This window comes from Alexandromys fortis, unplaced genomic scaffold (genome assembly GCF_014885135.2).
Source record: "Alexandromys fortis isolate MF-2015 unplaced genomic scaffold, M_Fortis_MF-2015_v1.1 scaffold_66, whole genome shotgun sequence".
Lineage (NCBI taxonomy): Eukaryota > Metazoa > Chordata > Mammalia > Rodentia > Cricetidae > Alexandromys > Alexandromys fortis.
Window position 1 is genome coordinate 4,779,370 of NW_026067950.1, and position 24,881 is coordinate 4,804,250.

The following is a 24,881-nucleotide window of genomic DNA, read 5'->3' on the forward strand; positions in this document are numbered from 1 at the left end:
TCCCCCTTACTGTCTACAGTCTACACCGTCTCCCCCTTACTGTCTACACCGTCTCCCCCTTACTGTCTACACCGTCTCCCCCTTAATGTCTACACCCTACACCGTCTCCCCCTTACTGTCTCCACCAATCACTTTTCTGTTGCTGTAATAAAAATAAAATGACCAAAAGCAATTTATAGGAGGAAAGGGCTTACAGTTCCAGAGGGGACTTAGTCCATCATGGTAGAAAAGGCTCCAGGGGCATGAGGCAGGGGCAAAAAGACAGCCTTGGAGTCAGGAAGCAGAGATACCACATTTCGTCAGCACACAGGAAACAGAAAGTGAGGGCAGGGAGGGGCCCAGGCTATAAAGCATACCTCCAGGGATGTACTTCCTCTACCAAGGCTCCTCCTTCTAAAGCTTCTATAACACCCCAAAACAGCACCACCAACTGGGGCCCAAGTGTTAAATTCACGAGCCTACGGGGAACATTGCTAATGGAGACCATCACACCGTCTTAGGCCTATGTATAAACAGGCATGCATATTATTAAAATCAGTTGCCTGCATTATGGGAAGGAACATGGACCACAGGAAAATAATGCACGCCCTCATTTGCCAGTCAAAGCAGGGAGCCACTGAAACTGCACCCCATGCTAACCACTCTCTCCTTTATGTCCCACAAAAAGAGATCCCAGGCTGTAGGCTGAGGCCCTTGAGTGCTGTTGCTCATCGGCCTGCTGTCTGTCCTGACAGTGTACACCTCTTTAATATGTACTATAGCTTTGCTCCAAATAAAGAGACTTGGCTTCTTTTGTACATCTGTGTGAGCCCTTATTTTCGATTCTTTGGATAAGAGGCCAGGAATTTGGAAGCACCCGGCCCAGCTCTGCAGCAGTGGTAGCAAAGGCAGACACGGGAGGGGTGAGTGCAGTCTCAGATAGGGTCTGATGCCTCTACTCACACCCGCCTCTGTGAGACATCGGTAGGCCTGATCATCTCGTGGGCAGTCATACCTCTGCGATTAAATGCCATACTCAGACGGCAGCTGTTCAGAGCTGTGCCTGTTGCTAGGGGATTAAATCGTTTCCAGTGAATGAATTCACTTGTTTTCACAGGAAGCCTGGAGTGGTGGGCAAACATTGCTGGGTGCCACCTTCTCGTCCACTGGTCCCACCTCTGACTTGCTCCTAGTGTCTGCACTCTGTGTAGCCCTGGGTTTCCGCAGAGATGGCTCCAGCCTCTTTAGAAGCTGATGGCAGGAAGTGTAGAAAGGGCCTGGATCACCAATAATTAAACTACCTTCATAATAGTTATGCCTCTGGGGAGAATATACTTCATCGTATTAGGGTCAGTTAATTGAGACAGCGTAATAGCCAAACGGACCAATCTTATACAGGAAGACTCATGTCTTTGGGTTTCCATTGCTGTGGAGAGACATCATAACACGGCAACTCTTATAAAGGAAAACATTGAATTGGGGCTAGTTTACAGCTTCAGAGGTTCAGGTCCTTTATCATCACGGTGGGGCGTGGTGGTGTACAGGGAAACCTGGTGCTAAAGGCAGAACTGAGATGTCTACATCTTGATGCGGAGGCAGCAGCAGGAGTCTGTGTTCTACACTACGTGTATTGTGAGCATAGGAGACTTCAAAGCCTGCCCCCACTGCGGCACCTTTCCTCCAACAAGGCCTCACCAACTCCAACAAAACCACACCTAAAAGCAACACAACCATGGGGGCGATTTTCTCTCAAACCACCACGACTCATTATCTCCGTCCAGGAGACACAGACAAAATCAAGTTTGAAATAGGTTCAATAAGTTGCTAAAATCATGTACGCTTTTTTATTTTTTACAACACACAAGGACATCGAACCCAAGTCCCTGTCCTACTGCATGTCCAGTGAGTGTTCCATTTCTGAGCCTTAACAGAGTTGTATGCACACCTATTTTATACAACTGTCTCTGGATACTTGATCCTCTGATTAACGTCTTTGTTAAATTCTAGAGGTCTGAGGTGTAACTCAGTTGTAGAACTTGGGCTTAGCAAGGAGGGAGAAGGAAAAAGACAGGGAGAGGGAGGGAGGGCTGAAAGAAAGGAGGGGGGGGAGAGAGAGCGCAAATTAATGACATTTAATTAATAGTCAGATACACATTGGCTCTTAATATTTTCTGTTTGTCTTTCAGATGTTTTTCTTTGTCCCCAAATCTAATTTTATGAGGATAATACAAATCACTTAAGACTGTAGAGGTTTTTCTCTTTTCCTATCAAGGAGGCTATCTTGCAAATATCTTGTTAAAATAGTAATAATACAAATTATAGCTACGTGGGATGATACATACTTATAATCCCAGCACTTGAGCTGAGACAGGAGCATGACAAGTTCAGGACCAGCCTGTGTTACATAGTGAGACCATGTTGAACAATCTTAAATAAATAAAATATTATAACAATAGTAAAAACTGCCATTTACTTAGTGACAATGGGCCAAATTTTACGTGTGTGCACATGTAGCTATACACACATGAGCATATGTGTAGATATCTACACGTGTATAATTTTTAATTCTCATGATGAGTTTATAATGTTCACATTAATAATTCCTCACTTGATGAGTAAGGAAATGTTTTGAAAGAGGAGCTTTCACAAACAGCAAATACAGTGTCTAAATTCAAATTAAGACATGTCCGTTTGAACTGATAAGGTGGGTCAGTGCTCAAGAGCCTTGACTGCTCTTGCAGAGAATCTGGGTCTGGTTCCCACATGGTGACCCTCTTCTAACATCTGAGGGTGCCAGAGTCACATGCATACAAACACATAAACTAAATCTTTAAAAAATAGCCACATGTCCACTTGGCTGACAGGTCCTGCTCCTCCCTCTTCCATGTCTTCACCTCTGCTGTGCATAGCTGTTTAGAATCCCAAGAGGGATGGCGTGTTAGCCATGTCTTCTCCTCTGCTGTGTATAGCTGTTGAGAACCCCAAGAGGGATGGAGTATTCATTTTCTTCACTGTGACAAAATGGCAGAGAAGCTTTTGGCTCAGGGTTTCGGAGCTTGTCGTTCATGTGGCTCAGCCCTGTTGCTTTGGGGCCTGTTGGAGAAGTACACAGTGGGGGAAATATTAATGTTTCACGTGAGGCAGCAGGAAGCAAGAGTCCTTCTACGGGGTGCTTCCACTTAAACCTACTTCTCACGGGCCTCACCACCTCCTGCTCCTTTAACATCTGGACCTATAGAGTACAGTCAAGATCTCAGCTATAGCAGATGCCATGCACACACGTCCTTACTCCCCGGATCAACTCTGGTTGAGATTCTAACAGGACCAACCGATGTCGAGGAAGCCGACTGAATCGTCTGTACCCACATAACGCTTTATCATATCTCATTAGAATCTGTGATGATTTCAAACTATCATAGATCACATCACAAAGGAAACAAACTTTCTCTAGATACCTAGATACTCAGTTCTGAGTTTCAACGAAGAAGAAGAAAAAGAAGAGGAAGAGAAGGAAGAGGAAAAATTAAGACCTAGATTCTCTCTTTATCGCACAGAACTTGGCTGATGTGCTTTGTCAATGGCCCTTTCCTTGTGTGACAGGTGACTGGCCATGTCTTCTCTTGGCAGAGGACATGTCAGAATGGGAGAGGTGGCTTCATGCTGTTTCCCCCAGTAAGTGCTCTCATGAGAGCACATGGACCCACCCCATGAATGTTTCAAATGCCCATAAAAACACAAGGATCAAAAGACCATCAGTTTCTAAATATCAAAAAAAAATTATAATCATTTATTATAATTGTTTAGTTAAATTAAATACTTAGCACAAAATAACATGACAGCTTCACTCATTGTCAGTGTTTGTACTCATGAAGCTTATTAGCTTTGAAGGTGCCTTGAAAGCTCCAATTTTCTCACTGTCCAAGAAATCCCAAACACACAGAGAACACTATTGATAGGTCTATCAGAGCCTCTTGCAAAATAGGCGAGTTTTAAAAGGAAGTATTTTCAGCGATGATTCCCAGGAAAATCGAGTTTGTGTTGTCTGTGACTGCATTTTGACATACAGTATACTCTGGACTCTCACTTGCTGTCTCAACAGCCTTGTGGACGTGTGACCCGTGCTGCCCAGGACCCCATGGCTAGAAGGGCCCTGAGACTGTTAGTGAGTGGCTGCCACCTGAGAAGTCTTCAAAATTTCTAAATAATGACTCATATGTTTTCATTTTGCATTGAGCCCTACAAACTAGGTATCTGATACTGTCCAGATCTTACACCGACAAAACCTTGGCAGGAGCTAAATGCCATTCTAAAACAGTAAAGTGGTGTTGATTCCTGTTTCGTAGGCTTGCTTTTAGAGTGTTTAATTCATTTGGAAAACGTGTGAGATTATTTCTGTACCTCTTACAAGGTAGCTGCTATGGTTTGACTGTTTTTTCTCCAAAATTTATGAGTTGGAAACTTAACCCTCCAGAGTCATAGTTAGTAGTATTTAGGAACTTTCGGGGGTGAGCGAGAAAGGAAAGAATCTGAACTCATGACTGCATCGATCCATACATGGATTAGTGGATTAATTAGTTATGGAGGAAGGAAGTTAACAGGATTGGGTGAACTCCCTTACACCCCCCCCCCCCGCCGTGCCCTGCGCAACCCGGGGACCCTGAGACCTATCAGGGAGAAGGTCCACACTATATGTGGCCCCTTGACCTTAGACTTCCAAGCTTCAGGACAGGAAGACACAGATGTATCTTTCCTTTATACTTCCCCTAGTTTCAAGCATTCACTGAAAACACAAGAAGACAGTAGCTAGATTTTGAAGGTTTGGAAAATACTGTACTTACTCAAAAAAAAAAAAAAAAACACAGAGCTGCTATTGACCAAAGATGAGACCAAGCTGGAAGGCACTTAACACGGAACTAAGAATTTATGAACAATGAAATGGTTCTTCAGAATCAGAGCCAGGATCATGAGAAGTATCGGAAGCCAAACCTCATCCAGGCTGTGGACCTAGAACGCACAAGCACCGCTTTCTCAGATTAAATTTTAAGTGGCTGCAGGACATTTTCATCTAACGGGAGAAAGTTTGAAAATGGTCCTATCCAGAGTTCATCAAAGTACTGTCCAGACAAAGGGCTCCATTTTGTGTTTGGGGAAGCCAGGAGAGGAAAATATCCAGGCCGTATCCTGTTGATATCCAGGAAGCTCAAAGGCAGGATAAGGCCCTGAGAGCACAGGGCAGCTGGCCACCAAGCACTTAGCCCCCCCCTTTCCTCCATGTCCCCTGAGTCACCAGGGTCAGGGGAGGACACTGCCATTTGTGGGACATGAAAGGCAAGCGTACGCTGTGGATTGGCGAGCAGGCATGTCCCCCTCCCCAGAAGAAGGTCCCAGGGCTATGGGATAGTGTGAAAGGCAGGCGGGACATCTGGGAGCAGCTGCTGCCATCATCAGGTTCATTGCTACAATTTATATTTATGGATGGCATGTTTAAAACTACAGACATGCTCATCATAGGGAATTTAGACAACAGAAGAAGATGGCAAGAGGGAATCACCTAGAATGCTGGAATGTTTAGAGAAACACTTGAATTAGCAATTACGGGCTGTATTTCCTTCTGATCTGTTCTTCACACAGGAATGGTTGGGCCAGACTGGCAAGGGTTGGGAAGAGCTGCTCCTAGCTTATTCCTTATTCCTATAGGGGGTCATGGGCTGCAGCTGGACTCCCCCTCCCCATTTCTCAGCAAAGAGAGTAGTTAGAGGGGCACAAAGCAAGTCCAGGTTTCGTTTGTATTGCTGTGCGGGAGATAAATTTGCCCTCTGTTTTACTTAGAGCTACTTAAATATCAGATCCATAATTTTTAGTATAAATAGGACCTGGCATATTCTATCTTTCCCAAGTCACTAACCAGATGTCCTGGTACCGCTATGCAGTAATGCTTCCATCCTTTGTTCATCTGGATTTCTGCCATGAGACTCCTTATATTGCTGTCTAAAATCGGAGTCCTTTGGGTTCCATTGCCTTTCTGGTGCCTGATTTCTATAAAAGGTATAGTTTTTTGTTTGTTTTGTTTCTTTTGCCTTTCTTCTCTGAATTGTCAACTTGAACTTTTCGGATCATGGGTGTCTGTGGGCTCATGTATACTGAACATATTCTCTGCCACTAAGCCATGTCCTTCCCTGGTCTCCGTATATCATTTTGTTTCTGTAGACTCTATTGTGTCTAAGCTTTACATCTTTGAAATTCTTGGAACTTTTTTTCCACATAACCCGCGCTTGAACTGATGGGGATTAGGATTTCTCCTGAGTTTTATTCCAGCATTACTAGTGTCTTGTAGGGATTTATTTAAAAATTAAAAAAAACAACAATTTATGTGTATGGGCCCTTTGCCTGCTTGCATGTCATTGTATCATACGCATGCCTGGCGCCTCTGGAGGTCAGAGAGGGCATCAGCTCCTGGAGCTGCCTTAGGGTGTTGCGAACGAACCTGGGTCCTCTGGACCCAGCAAGTGCTCCAGATCCTGTGGTGTTGGAGTAACAGATAACTGAGAGCCACCTGTTGTGGGTTCTGGGAACTTAAACTCAACTCACCTGCAAGAGCAGCCAGTCTGCTCAACTGCTGAGCTGTTTTTTTTTTTTTTTTTTGGTTTTTCGAGACAGGGTTTCTCTGTGGTTTTGGAGCCTGTCCTGGCACTAGCTCTGTAGACCAGGCTGGTCTCGAACTCACAGAGATCCGCCTGCCTCTGCCTCCCGAGTGCTGAGATTAAAGGCGTGCGCCACCACCGCCCGGCTGCTGAGCTGTTTTTAGCCCCACATTTCTTTCTAAGGCTGGATAACGTCCCACTCGGTGGGTACACGCTGTACTTTGTGCTCCCACACGAGAAGTTACACGCTCCACTTTTTGCTGCAGATCAATACACACACACACACACACACACACACACACACACACACACACACACCCCTCTATGGGGTTGATGTTTAGGAATAAAACCTTGTGCAAACGTCTGTTATCAGCTTTGCTTTTGTAAGGCATCAGATCAAAACAGCATGAGCGATATTCATTCTGCTTTAAGTCCCGAGGAATAATTAATATTTTGTATGGAAACAGGAGAGAAGAAAGGCTTCCAATGTTCACTCAACATGTACTGCAGATGGATAGAAAGATAAGGATCGCTGCTCCCAGATGAAGTGTCCTGGAAAAAAACTAATCCTGATTCAAAATTCACTTAACTCACACAGGTCACTTGCCAGTTTCAGGGTTAAGATGTGCCTCAGCTTTTTAAAGTTCTGTTTACCCACTCATCTACCCCCATGTGCGTGGCATGTGTATGTGTGTTGTATGTTTGTGTACATGTATGTGGTACATTCATCTGTTCGTGTGTGTGCATGCGGAGGCCAGAGGTCAACTTTGGTTAGGGTTCTCTATCCCTCTTCAGCTTTTTGAGTCTCTCATTGAATCTGGAGCTCATTGTTTTGTCTCAGAGCTGGCCAGACCTGCTGGCCCAGGTTCCTTCCATACCCACCCCCACTCAGCACCGGAGTTACAGACGCTTGCCACCGGGCCTGGCTTCCTTCACATGGGGACTCGAACTCAGGTCTCCATGTTAGTATGGCCAACTCTTAGCTCCCTGGCCAGCTCCCTGGCACCGAATGAGCCTTAAGATAGCATTTTCTATAGTCTGAAATCTCTTCTCTTTTTCATGGCGTCTCTGACTGTTGGGGAAGGTGACTTCTCTGCTGCTGGGTTTAAAAGGTCACAGGCTTTCCTGCCAGTTATTCTACCAGCTTGCCTCTGGTGAGCCTGTGTCAGCTTCCTCTGAGCAGCCCTTGGCTCCTGCCCTTGGTCTCTTTGTTCATGCCCAGCCTTGTGATGTGAGATTACATCAGATGCCTCAGAAGAGTTGACTCACTGACTATAATCCCCGGGTTTCACCTGGTAACACTAAAATGTGTGTTAAGAGATGGGGGGGGGGATTGAGAAACAGATGTCATTATAGTCAAGGACTTTGACCGAATCTTGTGCCCCCCCCCCCACAATAGAGAGTTTATGCCACTTTGCTCGAAACTTTATGAAGTGGACACCAGTGCACGGCAGCAGTGATTCCCAGCACGACTGGAGGAATTAGCGAGATGGAAAAAGATAAAGTTTCCATTCAAGGAAGCGTAAATATTATGGAGGAAAACAAAATTATTTTGGGGCCAACAAGATGGCTCGTTGAGCAAAGGTGCGTGGCTCCCAACCTGCAGATCTGGGCTGAACCCTGGGAGCCACATGGCAGAAGGTGAGCACTGACTCCTGCAAGTGTCCTCTGGCCTCCACGTGCACCACTGCGTGTGCACTCGGATTCTCACACCCACACCAGATAAATAAATACAAATCATGTTTGGGCAAAGGATCAGTCTGAGTGACCGAGCATTTGGCTCGAAACATGGGTCTAGACTGAATCTGCTTCCTTAGAAACTTGATTTTTTTTTTTTTTACTTGTCTCCACTGAATATTGGTTCTTTGCTTTCTATGAGCAGCTAGGATAACTCACTTCAGGGATGGTTTCAGCAGTTTTGAGTTTTGAAGGCAGACTTCTGAGATTCACACGGCACCTGTTTTGAGACCCAGTCTCATGAAGCCCAGAACAGCCTCTAACAGCTGAGAGTCGTCATAGACTTCTGCCAGTCCTGAGGACTGGGATTACAGGACGCCCACCAGGCTGGCTTATACGGTGCTGAGGATAAATTGTAAAAATTCATTCACACTCAACAAGCACTCTTCCAACTGAGCCATATCCTCATCCTGCTGCCTGTTCGTTCCTGTATTATAATAACTGTAATACTTCCTTTTAAAAATGTATCCTTTGCAGAGCAATGGTAATGCACGCCTTTAGTCCCAGCACTCAGGAGGCAGAGGCAGGTGTATCTCTGTGAGTTCAAGGCCAGCCTGGTCTACAGAGAGAGTTCCAGGACAGCCAGGGCTGCACAGAGAAGCCCTGTCTCAAAAAACCAAAAGCAAAGCAAAGCATAGCAAACCAAAGCAAAGCAAAACAAAACATATCTTTGTTTCCTGTAAGGTCGGTTTAGAAAACTTGGGAGGAGTTATATTTGCTTTGAGTTTTAATCGCCTGTAATCACAGAATGCACCCGATTAAGGATCTGGTGCGTTTTGTTTGTCCTGGCCTTCTTGAACCTTAATTGGCTTAGTGGCTTCACATCACTAAGTGAATATCTTTCCATGTTTATAGTTTGGGACTTGACACCACACCTAAAGAAAAGACTCTGAATGCTCAGACGGGCATGTGGGGCTTGCCTGTGGGCCCAGCTGCTGGAGCAGGAGGGTACCTTGAGATTGGGAGTTCTAGGTCAGCCTTGGCAGGACAGTGATGATCCTGCCTCAAAAGCAAGCAGCCAAAGCAGCTGAGGACCAGCACAAGGGCCTGGGTCCCTAGCACTGGGGTGGGCCTGGGGAATTCTAATATTATCGTTTATCTAGGAGGGGGTCCCCAAGACACAGGCAGGAGGAAATGTGGAAGAGCCTGCTGTCTTCCTACCTTGCTGCGATCTTCCGTTGCTTCACTGCGGTTCCTGGCCTTTGTCCTGGAAGCTCTTTGCTCCAGTCTGGCTCCAGTCCCGCCTCGGGCAGCCTTCTATAGGTGCTTACAAGCACAGAAATTAATTATCGTCTGTGACTTCTCACCGTGATAGCTTTAAAATTCCTAAAGCGAGATGATTGGCTCAAAGGATGAGCCCTCTAAGACTCATAGCAAATTCTGCCATCGGCTGCCTGGAAAGGCCCGGAGACTAATTCTCTAGGTTAAGTGTAGAAGCAATGGGCTCCACGGTGGGACTGAAAGTCTACTTCCTGTTATTCTTCTGAAACATTTTTATTTTGGGGGGTGTGTTTTACCCAAATGTATATATACCAAGCAACGTGTGTGCTTGGTAGTGGCAGAGGTCAGAAGAAGGTGTGGGATCTCCTGGAACTGGAGTTACAGACAGCTGTTAGGCATGTAGATGCTGGGAATCAATACTGTGTCCTCTGGGAGAGCAAGTACTTTAACCACTGAGCCATCGCTTCGGCTCCCGAAAAGCCTGCTTTAATTAGTGTTCTTTGAGCAGAGCCTTCCAGCACTCAGCACACTTGGCCTCTATTGGCATCAAGGCTTAAACAAACCCAGCTTCGTGGCTTGGATAGCTAGGAGCATCTACCGTTCTTTTATTCCTCGTATTCCTTTGCTCTGGTTTCCTGCTCAACTCCCTTGCCCCCACCGGACTGTGAGCCTTCAGGAAGCAGGGACTGCATCTGTTATGTTTCTCTCCTCTTCTGAGGATGCCTTCCTCACCTGTCAGCTGTGCCTAGATCTCAGCAGTGAGCTAGTTTTCCTGAAAACACAAAGAAGAAAATTATTATCGTTCCTGTATCGTCATATTTTAAGGGTAACCAAATAACCAGACCAAACTAGCTGTTGTTTCTACGCCATGCCTTGAGCCAGTGCCTCTCAGTGTGGCCAAGTGGGCCGTGTGTTACAGCAAATTGGTGTGGGTCACACAGTGTCGAAATCTGATGATCATTTCAACACGAGCTAAAAAGCATTCAAGGCTGTTTGCACCACCACATGGCTTTCAGTAAAATATCACATTGAAAAATGTATATATGTGCATAAAACTATCAAAAAGAAATTCCCCAACCTATTGGTTGAAAGTCATTTTGTATTTAATACTTACAGGACATCTATGTTGGGACAAGCGACATTCTGTGTCTTTGAAATCCTTGGGTGGGGTGGGAGAAAGGGCTCTGCAGGTAAAGACCAATGCCTCCAGGCCTGCCAATCAGAGTATGATCCTTGAGACCCACATTGTCTTAGGATTTCCATTGCTGTGAAGAGACAGCATGACCATGGTGACTCTTCCAAAGGAAACATTTAATTGGGTGGCTTACGGTTTCAGAGTTTTAGTCCATCATCATCATGGCAGGACATGGCTACATGTAGGCTGACATGGTGCTGGTGCTGAGAGTCCTACATCTTGTTCAGCAGGCAACAGGAAGTGAACTGAGATACTGGGTATGGCTTGAGCATATATGAGACCTCAAAGCCCACCTCCATAGTGACACACTTCCTCTAGCAAGACCACATGTATTTGCTATTTTCTTGTGATTGAGACAAAATGCCTGGCAAAGTAACTTAGAAGAGAGGGAGAGCTGAATTTGGCTCACGGCTCAGGGGAGTCGTGGTGGGAGGAAGCCGAGTCAGCAATATCCACAGGAAGCAGAGAGCAAGGAAGGCAGGGAATGGTACTGACCACCTCAGTTAGCTCAATCTAGAAACTCTCCCATAAGATTTCCAGGTGTTTATTTCCATGGTCATTTTAAATGTTGTGAAGTCACAAACAACTGAGCTTAGCCATCGTGGCCTGCATTCATAGCTCTCTTTGTAGAGACTGGACATGACTCTATAGTCTCACTTGAAAGACTCCTAAAAAAAGAAAACTTTCCAGTCAGAAAGGTATAAGGCCCTTGTCTTAGTTAGTGTTCTATTGCTGTGATGAGACACCATGACCATGGCAACTCTAAGAAAGAAAAAAAACCATTTAATTGGGGTGGCTTCCATTTCAAGGGTTTAGTCTGTCATCATCATGGTGGGACAAGGGACTGTGCAGGCAGGCATGGTGGTAGAGAGGGAGCTGAGAGCCCTTACATCATGACCCAAAGACCAAAGGACGTGGTCTGGGACACTGAGTATGGCTTGAGCATATATTAGAAGTCCAAGCCCACCTCCACAGTGACATACTTCCTGTTGCCTGTAAGATGGGGGACTCTCAGCTGCTTCTCCAGAAGCAGACTGCAAACACCATGTCCCACTGTGATGATAATGAACTGAATCTCTCTCTAAACTGTAAGCAAGCCACCTCAATTAAATGTTTTCCTTTACCATAGTTGCCACGGTCACGGTGTCTCTTCACAGCAGTAGAAACCCTAAATAAGACAAGTGGTACAGCTACGTTTTTAGGTAGATCTATTCCCAGCTTCTCATGTTCTATTGATCTTGGCCATTCTGAATGAAGATGAAATCTCAAAGCTGTTTAAATCTGCATTTCCCTGATCATTCTGCCTTAATTCTTACACAAGCAAAGTTAACCAAACCTAAGTCATCTGATACCAACTGGCCAATGAGTCTCCACGCTCTCTCTCCTTTTATATGAGAAAGAAAGTAGCTGAAATGGCCAGTCCCTCCTTGCTATCATTCTGTTCCTGTTTTTTTTTCTGTCCTTCTTTGTCTATACAACCAATCTTTACCGTTGAGACCATGGGAACACTGACTCCATTCTGAGGAAAAATAAAGCCATGGGAGATCTCTAAATTGTAATTTTGGTCTTTAACAGTAGTAATTTACAATTTGTCAAGGCACATATTTGCATCAGGAACCTTCAGGTGGCTTGAGAATGAGTCATCAGTACAGGATGGAAGCTTAGCTTTCACAGGCCCTCATATTATGAGGGTCCGATAATTGGTGGGCCACTTATTCCCTATGGTTCAGGCTTCCGTGTGTGATCTTTAGCTGAGGGACACTCTTGACTACTCCTCTTTCCTTTCACACCCCATCCACCTGGGGAGTGTAGATGGAGAAATCAGGGATCTCTTTTCCTCTTTTTTCAATCTGTCTGCAGAGGTTTATTCTAGTCTATACTCTGCCCATCCTTTCTTTCAGGAGGTCTCTGCTGGTGGCCAGGTGGGTGCAGTTTCTTTTAGGAATCAAATATCATAGATCCCTGTCCTGAGGAGAGAGCCAGACTTCAGGAGTGAATTAGCTGATCTTTATGCTTCCCTCCCCGGCAGGAGGCAAAGGTGTTTATTCTTGACATCGCTCAGCTTCCTGCCAAAGTAAGTTCACTAGTAATGCACGTCACAGCCAGCGGAGAGCTGTACAAAAATGGCAGCTGTTAAGCAGAAGGTAGAAATGTGAAGGAGACCATCATGCCTTTTCACGATCACGTATGTATTATGTGTTATGTGATAACCGTACTCTGGAGTGTTATTCATGACTTTGCATCTCAAACATCACAAGTGTCCGTGTATGGCAGCCTCTGTGTTTTGTTTCTAAAGCTTTGAATTACCAAGGATACCCAGATTTCTCCTTTAATGTGCCTTGCTAAGCTGTTTACTCCTTCTCGGACGACACCACGGGATGTTGGTTACTTAAACCAGGGACTTCAGAACCATCTTCGACACCTCCTCCTTCTTGCTCTGTTTCTCAGAACATTTGGTCATCAGATAAATTGAACTTGCACCTAACGACACAATCCTGTGCGTGCCCAGAAATGACTTGTTGACGCCGACTGGCTCCAGTCCAGCCTCTCCTTCTTCCAACTGTTGCCTCTTTACGCTGCCATTCTCTTCCTTAAATCCGTCCTTCACAGTTACGTCAATTTTCTCTTTCTGAACTACAGAGACTTTTCATGGTTACCTTCACGGAAAGGGAAAGGATAAGGTGGGGGAATCAGAAGTTCAGGGTCATCTTTGGTTACATATGAAGCTCTGCTACATAGTGAGGCTAGCCAGGACTCTATGAGACCTGTCTCAACCTCCCCCCACCCCTGGCCCCCACTGCCAGGTCCTCTAATAAAACAGAACCCCCAAATAGAAAACATTTTTCTTTGGGCCGGGAGATGTAGCTTGGTTGGTGGAGAGCTTATTGACCACGCATGAAACTTTGAGTTTGATCCCCAGCACTGCCTGACGCCAGATGTGGTCTTGCACACCTGTAATCCCAGCAACTGGAAGACAGAGACGGGCATATTGGAAGTTCAAAGCCATCTTCTGATACACAGCGAGGTCAAGGCCAGCCTGTGAAACCTTGTCATGAATTCGATCAAAATTAAAAGAAAGAGAGAGAGAGAGAGAGAGAGAGAGAGAGAGAGAGAGAGAGAGAGAGAGAGAATGCAGTTCCATTACTTGGAGCAGCCCACAGAGTCCCACAGCCAACATCAAGAACTGGCTTTCAAACACCCACCCCTAACATGTGAGGCAGGGTCATGGGCAACACCTTAGCGTCTTGTCTGTCGGGCTTTCTCTGGGCCCTGGTGCCATGAGCATTGGGTGACGTTCTGACTTTTCGAGCTCTCCACTCTTCTCTTGCCCCTCGGTGTGGAAACCTTTCTCTATAGTGTTCTCCAGCATTGCTTGTGTTTATTCATTTATTATTATTGCTTAGGATGGGAGCCAAGGCCCCCCACCTCCTAGGCGGTGGCTCCACCACATAGCTGTGCCCAGGCCTGACCTTCCTTTAGCAAGTTCACGCACCCTGGGATGCCAGTTGGGCACACAGAGCTCTTGACCTTTCACCTCTGACTGCATATTAGGACCCTCTGGAGTACTTGTTAAAGACACTGCCTGGGCTGTCGAGATGCTCAGAGGGTAAACGTATCTGTTGCTAGGACTGACAACCTGAGAGTGAGCTCTGGAACTCACGAGGTGGAAGGGGAGAACTGACCCAGTAAGTGGCTGGCTGACTTCCACTCATGTACACAGTATATGTACAGCTAACACACACACATACACGCATACAAACATGACACACACAGACATATGCACATGTACATGACACACATGCGCAGATACACACGCACATAACACACAGGCACACAGACAAGGGATGCACAATAAATAAAAATGTCAATTAAAAACAAAATGAATGCACTGACCAACCTGAAGGCAGAAACTGTGTTTGCTAGCCTATGCTTGTGGATGGTATGTATTGAGTATAACATATATACCTGTATTTTACTGAACCCTGAACCTTCTTCAGTTGACTTTTTGTGATCTTGAGCTCAAACTCTGAGCCTTGTGCGTGCCTGACAACATGCTTTCTACCACTGAGCTTCACCTCCACTCACTGCTGACTTTTATGTTGATGGCAGCTCTGGCTTAGCTGCCCAGGCTGGCCTCAGACTGGCTGTGTAGCTCAAGCAGGCTTGAATTTGTGATCCTCCTGCCTCAGCCTCCCGAGCAGCTGGGATCGCCTGGACCACCAGGCCTGTCCTTTGTAATTTAATTAGCACCTTCCCTGGCAGGGAAGCTTGGTTTGCCTTAGAAAGAGATAGTGGGATAACCTCTTTCTGCTTTGCTTCCAGGAGCCTGAGTTGAAGTCTTCCTTAACCTCTCACTGGGACCATCATGATGTACTGTGACATCACAGGCCAAATAACAGGGACAAATGATCCTGGACTTAGATTTCAGGGAGTATGAGCCAAAACAATCTTTTAAAGCTGATTACCCCCGACTCCAAACATACACAGCAGAGGGCATCTTAGTATTTTCTTCCTCTATTCTTTCATTGCATGATATTTTGAATGGCTCTGTAAAACTTGTAATTTATTGTGTTTCTGCAGGCGGATCTACACGTGTGCCACTGTGCATATGCGGGAGTCAGTTCTCGCCTCCCACCACGCAGGGATGGAGCTCAGGTTGTTAGGCTTGGTGTCCAGTGCCTTTACCCACTGAACCATCTTGCTGGCCCAAGCTTGGTGTGTGTGATACACCCCCATATATATTTTTTAAAATATAATATGTATTTTGAAATTTATGCCTTATTATATGACTGTTCTGCCTGTATGTGTGGTGCCAGCAGAGATCAAAAGAGAGTGTAGGGGCCCCTGGACCTGGAGTTAAGGATGTTTGTAAGCCAACATGCGGCTGCTGGGAGTTGAACCCCAGTCCTCTGGAAGGACAAGTGCATTTCCGCATTGAAGCATGTCTCCAGCCTTCCATGCGTGATACTTTTAACATGTTTGTTCATGCTGCCCCAAAATACTTTTAACACGTTTGTTCATGCTGTTAACCCCTGTGAATTGGATGATCTCTTCTTCTTTTACGAAGTGGCAAGTAATATTTCACTGTATGGCTATGCCACATTTGATGTGCCCGTAGTGGTCACGTGCTTCCTTCCCCCCCTTCTGAATACTGACGTTCTGCTATCCCTGCACTCCAGTGGATAAGCACGTTCCTTCTCTCGGCTCTTCCCCCTCCTCCCCGCAGCAGAACTGCTGAGTCATGCTTTGACTCTTAGACTTCTTGAAGAACGGCCTAAGCCTGCCAGCTTAAGCTGCTCCAGGGCGCTCCAGCTCCCTGTCAGCGCTGTCTGGGGCTGTGCTCCAGCTTCCTCCTCTCTGACACTGGTTCGTGTTTGTCTTTTTCGTCATAACGTCAGATTCTTCCAAGCCAGCAAGCAACTCCGAGCAGAGGCTGCTCTTCCAGCTTTGCACACTAGCGCTTGGTCTAACTGTAAAGTACAAAGAGAGCATATTCCTGAAAGGAAAACAAGGGACTTCTCTCTAGGCTTCCACCAACACACCTCTGCCGAAGCCCCACACTTATTACATATGCACACATGTCCATTGAGTGTGTCTGTGTGTGTGTGTGTCTGTGGAGTCAACGCACGGCCTCAAGCTAAAGCAAGCACTCTGCCAACAACTATACCCTAATCCCAGTGTTGGCAGAACAAATGAGAATAGCTCTTTTGATTTGTACCTTGTCTTCAGACTGCCTTGCGGAACTGAGGCTCACAGTAACCTGAGGAGTGAAGAGTGGGGTTCAGAAACTCATTACGACCTGCGAAAAGGAAGCGTGAGCAAGGCTTGCTATTAAGGGGTCAAAAACCTTGCTCCCCTAAGGCCTCCCCCTCCCCGCTTTACTCTGAGACACTGGTTCTCAGTATTTCTCCTAAATGCCACATAAGTTAGTGTTCAGAAAAGAATGTTAACAAGTTTCAAAATCACGTAGTTAAAAACTCTAAAAAGCCAGCATCTCAGCGAACGCTGAAGGGACTAAGGGCTTTGGCAGTGAGGAGCCTACCAGCCCCAGCACAGCCACAGGGGATGGGCCAGGCGCAAGGCCAGCCACTAGACTTCTAACTTTAGCAAACAAGCTTTTGGGCTTTGAAGTGGAACTGGCCGATGAACAAACGCACCGGGTAGAAAACACAGGGCGTTTCAAAGAGCATCAGAAATGAGGTGAGCCCTGCCTGGAGGTTGGCTCCTACACATGGCCTTATCTGAGCATGCGTGAAATGCCCAAGATACTGTATGGTAAACTTCATTCAGTTCAAAATGATCAACATTTTGCTACTTTATGTACCTGACTTTTATTTATCCTTTCTCTTTTTTGGATGCTCAGGTTGGTCCTGAAGTCCATAGCTCAAGAGATCCATCTGTCCTTCTATTGTCTTAGCATCCCGAGTAGATGAGACTTTATATCTATATATCTAGATATTATCTATCTATCTATCTATCTATCTATCTATCTATCATCTTTCTATATGCTATATATGAAGTCTCTGTGTGTGCGTCTGGGCAAAACCTTGTTGTTACTCATGTACCAGCTACCTTTTATTTCTTGTTTGAAACAGGGCCGCTAACTGCCCTGGAACTTATGAAGTAGGTAGGGTAGGCCGGATACCCAGGGACCCTGGGACCCACTTGCCTTCTCCTCGCCCATCTAGGAATGTGTGCCACCATGCTTGTCTTTGGAAGTGGGATGAATTTGGTCCTTGGGTTGTAAGGCAAGCATATGACCTACTGGGATGTCTCCCTAGCCTCAAAATCCCATTGATAAGCAGGCTCGATGGACAGGTCCGTGATCCCCACTTGGAAGGTGAATGAAAAGGGATTGGGAGTTCAAGGTCATCCCCGGTTACAACTGGAGTTAGAAGGCTAATATAGGGGCACATGAGACCCTGTGCCAATTCTTCTCTCTCTCTCTCTCTCTCTCTCTCTCTCTCTCTCTCTCTCTCTCTCTCTCTCTCTCGTAGAGTCTCTCCCTATGTATCCAATCAGATCTAGAACTCCCCAGGTATCCCATTGATCTTGAACTTCAGATCTCCCTGCCTGGCTTATTACTTTTATCTCTACTTACTTATTTTTATTTTGTTGAGACAGGGCCTCTCTCCTTCAAAGATGACCCTGAATTGTTGACTCTGTTTGCACCTCCAAAATGATGGAATTAAGGGCCTGGACCCATCACAGACGGCTCAACTTCTATCTAAGTGAACTCTTATTTATATGAAGGCCGTAAAGACTGTCAATAAGGCCATTTAAATAAACATACAAGGGAAATGACCAATGAAAGTGGAGTTGGCTATTTTTTGTCAACCCAACCCAACCTAGAGTCACAGGGAAAGTGGGAACTTTCAACTGAAGAACTGCCCAGATCATCTTGGCCTGCGGCTACCTGAGAGATATCTTATTGTCGTGAGTGGACCGGAAGGTCCGGCCCACTGCGGGCCTGACTCAGCAGGCAGCAGTCCTTCCAAGCAGCCAGGAGCTGAGCAAGCAGCGAGGGACTGTTACCTGCCAGTGTAAGCCTGAGAGCAACCCTTTCCTCCGAAGTTGTCTCTGGTCAGAGGGAAGGGTGAAACTCATTCGCGCCATGAATTCAGAACTGCGCGTCTTTATCCGGTGCTGCCGTGAACAGAAACGGTCGAGGCCGTTACCAAGACCCCCGATAGAACCCAGGGCTTGTGAACAGGCGTCCAAAAGCTGGGAAGCCATCTTATTCATTGTGTTGGTGCAGGCTCATGTTTCTCGACCACCTACCTCTTAAATGGTCCAAGTCCACAACCTGAGTACAGATTAGATTTCATCATCCATCACTCATCTTAAGATTTGGAGAAGCTGCATCTTCTGAATCTGAGTTTGCTACATAAAATAGGAATAACCGTCTCGAAAGGGGCACTATTCAAATTAAAAGTGGAGTAGGTATACAGAAAGGCACACCAAGGTGTCCTGGGATATCTGTTCCCTTTGTCACTGTTCCTCTGCTAGCCTCTCAGGGCTTGCTTGGTGAAGTGTGTTATCTCATTTCCCCTACCCAAGCTAAGAGGGCAGCCAACTGCCCACAGAGATCCGCCACGCCCGCCCGAAATGGCAATATCCATCCATCTCTTCACATTCTTGAGTTCTAACCCAGTGTGTCTTCACCGCTTGATTTCAGGTCTGCAGAGGGGATCTGTTAAACCTTGCTGCTGTTCCGGGTCAGATTCTCGGCCTGCAGGTCGGAGAACCTCCCACAGCGCCCTATTTGGTCCTGATGAAGGCAACATGCCAGGGGAAGGGCAGCCAAAGCCGGGCCGCTTTCACCCGATCTCCAGCAGCTCTCAGTCCACGGGGCGTTTCTGAGCGCGGGGGGCGGGCACAGCCGGCACCGCCCCCGCCCCCGTCAGGGTGGTGCTTGGAGCGCCGATCTTAATAAACTTCGGCAAAGTTTGCCGCGGGTCCCGAGCACGTGCAGCCCGGCCTCGCGTTTTCCCCGGGCCGCCGCTCGTTCCCTGCGCGTGGTCTCCGCCGTTCCCTACCCGCCTTCCCCTCCCACTGAGCTCGCACGCGACGCGCAGCTCCCGGGCTCCAGGAGGCGGCGGCGGCGCGCAGCGGGCGCCCCGAGGAGTCCCGGGAGGCGGGGTCAGGGCGGGCCGGTTCCCGGAAGCCGCTGCCTGCGGAGCCCGCCGAGCGGACCGGCGCGCCGGCCCGGAGCTCCAGCATCCTCTCAGCCGGGAGCGCCTTTCGGAGCCGCGCACACGGCCGCTGCGCTCCCGCCCGGCCGCGCGTACCCTAGGCAAGATGCTGCCCGTGCACACCGAGGTGAAGCCCAACCCGCTGCAGGACGCCAACCTCTGCTCGCGCCTGTTATTCTGGTGAGTGCCCCGCTTGGGCCCGCCTCACCGTCCACGAGATGCTCCTCGCCGGCCGGTTCGAGGCGTTCGGAGGATGCGTTCCCTGCGCGGCCGCACACTCCGGGCTCCCCCCGTCGCGCGTGCGCCGCGCTGCTTGCGGTCCCCGCCGGCTCCCCACGCCTGCGCCGCTCCACGCCGGAGCTGTAAGCCGGGGACCCGGGTGGCAGGCACAGGTGGCTCCCACCCGCAAGCTCGGGGATCCGTGGGAGGTGCAGAGTCGCTGTCTTGCCCCCGCATGCCTCCTCACCTTCTCTGGTCCAGCTCCCGTGCCCAAACTGCACGTTTTTCTTCCTCTTTGAACTAAAAAGCAAATGTGAACACCTGGTCTTGTCTAGTCGCCGCTCCAAGCTCTGGTGTCCCCACCGGCTTCAGAAGCACCTCCCTAGACATCTTTGAACTCCACGGATAGCCACCATAGGTGTTTGTGTGTGTCTTTGCAGAGGAGTTTAATAACCTCTGGGACCCCATCTCTCTTTCTGGCCCTCAGTGTGTGTCCTGGTACCTAAGTACGGCTGAGCTTGTGTGGGTAAAATATGAGTTCATTATCATGCCTTCTTTACTTATGAATGGGGACACGGATCTTGAGCAAGATCTGCGAAAGGTTTCCCCCTTGACGACACACAGCCATGTGTTTCCCTGTTAGATGGACTTCTCATTTCTGCCTTTGATGACTACGTTGCTCTTGGATGAGTTTCTTAAACGTGTGTGTGTGGTCTCTTCTGAAGATCTCTAGTCTTTGGAGACAGGATCCACTGTCTCCATGCTAGACACCAATGTTGGGTTCCCTGATCTGGCCCCAGCCTTGCCCTGCTTATTGTAGCGAAAAGGCTTAGGTGAGTGACATTCCTGAGTTTTCCATCTAGTAGGCTGGGCTGGGTAGTACTCACGCTTGGCTAACTAGAGTAGCTTTTATTTTTTGGCCTCTGCTATTTTATTTTTCTCACATTCTAATATTACCTTTATAAGATGGGAACACCTAGAGAATTTCAGAGTCGCGAACTGTTGTTTTAATTTTGTATATGATGTGTGCAGGATCTGACCTTGGACATTTGGTAGAGAGGAGCAGGCAGGAAGAAGGAATATGGGTGAAATTAATATAAAAAATAACTCAAAGCAGGCGGACAGTCTTGGTCTCCTGCGCTTTTGGAAGGACGCAGAACTCTTTTGTTTTGGTTTTTCGAGACAGGGTTTCTCTGTAGCCTTGGCTATCCTGGAGCTCGACAAGGCTGGGCTCATCTGTAGAGCCAGAGATCATCCGCCTGCCTCTGCCTCCCGAGATTAAAGGCACGCGCCACCACCTCCTGGCTAGGACGGGGAGCCCTTGCTGACATTTCTGTGTGTGGACTTTCAAAATCTAGGTGAAGGGAGAGCTGGGTGTGAGTGGTACATACCTGTCGGGGCTAAGAAAGGAAGAGGACTTGCGCCTGAGGAAATGACACCTGCTCGGACAGCGCCTCAGTCTTGTTTGTTTGAGGCAGTCTCTCTCAGCGCAGGCTGGTCTTGAAGTCCTGGAATTCCCAGCAATCCTCTTTACTGTCTCAGTTTCCTGAGTGCTGGGAATATAGGTGTCGAGCCTATATCTGTCAATACCCAATCTTAAAGAATGTAAGTAAATAGCTTTGTGGGGTGAGGTGTCACTCACCTTTAAGCCTTTAATCCCAGCACTCAGTAGGTAGAGGCAGGAAAGAAAAGGAACGACCTCCCATTGCTGGCTTGGGTGGGCACCCGTTTCCACTCCCCAGCTGGAGAGAAATGAGCTATTCCCCTCTATCTAGTTTACACCCATGAAGACACTCATACTCAGATATTTTGGTTCACCTATCTAGGACCACACAGCTGCTGAGTGTCCAGCAGGCTCCACACCTGGGCAGTCTGGCTCCCGGAACCTGTCTTGTGTGCTGCTTTTCCCTGGGGGTTGGTTCTCCCAGGCATGGAGGAGGAGTTTCATTTGCTCCTGTTCTTACAGGCTGAGTTTCTCAAGGGACGTCCTTACAATTCCTGTCGTTGAAGATGAAGTCTGTGGAGCATCTGCTGTCTTATCCAGCACCTGCTCTCAAAGCTGGGCAGTCGGAAGGGCCGCAGCAGCATCACCTGGGAGCTTGTTAGAACGATGCAGGATCTCCAGTGACCCTGCAGACGGGTTCAGAAAAATCAGAAGCTGTGGGGGTACCTGTTCCATACGTGTGTCTTTCACGAGGGGTCCAGGTGATGCTGATGAAGGCTGAGGATGGCCCACTGCGCTGACATGCGTCCTGATGGCATCGTGGGAGGGCTATGACTTGGTGAAGCCACCTGTGGACAGCGATGACATCTTGTGTGTCTACTTTTCTGTCTCTAGGTTCAGAGGTTCCCTTTCGCAGCTGCCTTGCTGCAGATGGGAAAGCCAGAAAGGGGCCTCTTGCAGTTGCCCACTTTGTAGGGCAAGCCTGTGTTTTCATCTTCTTGTGGAGTGGTTGCTTTTCCTCCCACACTTGTCTACTTCCAAAACTCCCTAGTTGGTAGCCGCCCTGCCAGACCATGACAGCCAGAACAATATGCTTGTCTAGGATTTGGTGAATTTGTAACACAGTTTGCTTTTGCGCCATACGTGATTTTGACTACTGAAAATTGTTGTGGATTTCAAGAGATGACTGTTTCCTCAAGAAGTTGAAGACCATTGAAGCACGGGTTGGAAAAAGGATGATGATTTCTATTAGCCTACGACACCTGCTGATATTTCACTGTGTCTTGCATACATTTCTTTCAATGTACCCATTTTCAGGAGCACACCCCTTTAAACAAAGCAGTAAGCCTGCTACAGGCCCTTTAGTTTTTATTGGGGACGCCACTGCGGTGCCTTTAAGACATGACATTTTCTGACTGTGATTTATAGTTTTCCACTGTTGTTGAGCTCAGTGTCTCCAATAATTGATCATGCTGCGTATGTCCATGGCGTGTATTTTGGCGTCCCCGCGTCCCCTTTCCCATTCTGCTGCTGCTGGGGTTGGAGTCAGGCATTGCACAGGTTAAACAGACACTTACCACCGACCGCACCTCCAGCCCCATCTGTACAACATCTTTTTACATTCCAGAGTTGCCTAGATTCCCTGTACCTATTTCTTAGCGAATGTGTATTATTGCTAACGACAAAGGCAGCCAGAATTTCTTTATGCAGCTGATATAAAATAGGCACCAGCCCTTTTCAAAACAGCACATTTTCCCATCACCGTTTATCGAGTAGGTGCGGGTACCAGTCATCAGCAATAAAGGTGACAGCTTAGGAAGTGCTGCGGTCAGCTGGTATGAGATGGTCCTGCTCCCCTGCTGCCCCCTGCTGTTGCCACCAACATCCAGCAAGGCCTGTGGGTGTATGGGTGTACTCTGTTCCCAGGCCAGGGCTCCTCCCCAGGACGCCTTGGCTTGTCTAGCAGATCCAAGGTTAACTTTCCCTGGGTGCCAGTTGAGGGACTCCGGGGGACAGATGTGTCTGGTTTCAGAGAGTAGTTAACGTCCTCATTCTCCTGTCGCTGGCGGAGTCTCTGTTTTTGGAATGTCAGTCTTGCAAAGCCCATGCTGTTGTAGAAACTGCCACTGGTGATGGGACAGACTTTCTGGAGATTAGGTGTAGAGAAAGCTCCTAACAGGAGGGCAGAAATGCAAATGGCTTAGAAGGTTGGCAATGTGGCGTGGCGGTGTGGCGTGCCCCTATCCCCCCATCCCACCCCGTCAACGGCTGGCAATTCTGAGTATATATTTATTCATTTTATTTTGTGAGACCGGGTGCCACTTTTAGCCCAAGCTACAGGGAGGGACTGCCTCTACCTTACTGTCCTGAGTGCTGGGGTTATAGGTGTGAACCATGGCCAGCTCAGCAGTGTTTTGTTTTGAACTGTGGCATTTGGTACCGTTTTTTGAGTTTTTTAAAAATACATTTCACACATACGCAAACACACACACATACACGAACACCTCCCCACACCCACATGAACACACATACATGAAGACACCCCACATGAACACACATATACACACATGCATACATGAAAACCTCCCCCACACATGAACATCCCTCACACACTAACACACATACACACGAATACCCATACATACATGAACATCCCCCCAAACACACACACACCTGTCACAGCATGTGTGGTCAGAAGAATGTTTGCCACGTGTGGGGATGAACCTCCCTCAGGTCACCAGGCTTGGCGGCAGCTGTACCTGCTGAGCCGACGCTGGCCTTGCTGGCAATGGGCGGAGTGCCAGGTTTGTAGTGGGAACAAAGGAAAAGTCCTGCCCTCCAGAGCAGGAAGGAGAGTTTCAGCCTTATTAAGATTAATCTTTTAAGAAACCTTCATATTACATAATACGCGAAGCGACCAGCACTGAAAGCAGAAGTCAGCAGAACCGTGGTTGTGTGACAAATAAAGACACATTCCCTGCCTCAGTAATGGCCTCCAGCATGCCTTGAAAAGCAGGGGCTATGGGTCTCTTGTGGATCCCCCCCCCACTTTGGAGTCCTCAGGAACTCTGGCCCTGGTGAGTCTGGGGAGGGGGAGGGCTTGAGAATCTGTGTACCCTCCCATCACACATCGTGTTCCATTTTACATGGTACCCAAAAGAAATTTAATCCTCAATCTCTGAGGCAGACAGTATCACAGTGAAGAGCTGAGGTCCAGAGGGGTTGGGCAACTTCTCAGGAATCTCGCAGCGTGGAGGTGACTGTGTCACATCTGGGACGCCATCTGTATCATCAGAATGTGCTGTAGGTGTGCCCATCAAGGCCAGAAGTGCTCAGCAGCTGTCTGCCTGGCTGGTGGTAAACAGGCAGGCTGACGAAAGGATTGTGTGTGCTGACCTTATCAAGCAGGCCTTCTGGTCGTCATTAGCGAATGAATATGACTTTTACACGTGTGTGCACACCCTACACACACACACCTGTAGTATGTCTCCTGTGCTGGCTCCTTTTCTGTCAGCTTCACACAGCTGAAGTCACCTGAGAGGAGGGTGACCGAGAAAAGGCCTTGTTGAAATAGGAGCGGCAGGGCTGCGTCCCCGGCACCTGGCCGCCCGCATGGCTAGTTTATACCCAGAAATAATTACACGGAAACTGTATTCTTTCAAACACTGCCTGGCCCGGCTAGGTCCAGTTTCTTATTGGCTAGCTCTTACATATTGTTCTAACCCATTTCTAATATTCTGTGTAGCCCA

At 47.7% G+C, this 24,881-nt stretch overlaps 1 protein-coding gene across 4 annotated transcripts in view; it reads left to right on the forward strand.

Annotated features, from left to right (window-relative positions):
- Positions 1-19,251: 19,251 nt before the first annotated feature.
- The window catches only part of Abcc4 (ATP binding cassette subfamily C member 4 (PEL blood group)), a 205,409-nt gene continuing 199,779 nt past the window's right edge, over positions 19,252-24,881 (forward strand). For all 4 annotated transcript variants that reach the window (XM_050150376.1, XM_050150377.1, XM_050150378.1 and 1 more), the window contains exon 1: positions 19,252-19,649. In XM_050150376.1, coding sequence (XP_050006333.1) covers positions 19,576-19,649 — 74 coding nt within the window. In that variant the 5' untranslated portion in view covers positions 19,252-19,575. The remainder of the gene's footprint in view (positions 19,650-24,881) is intronic.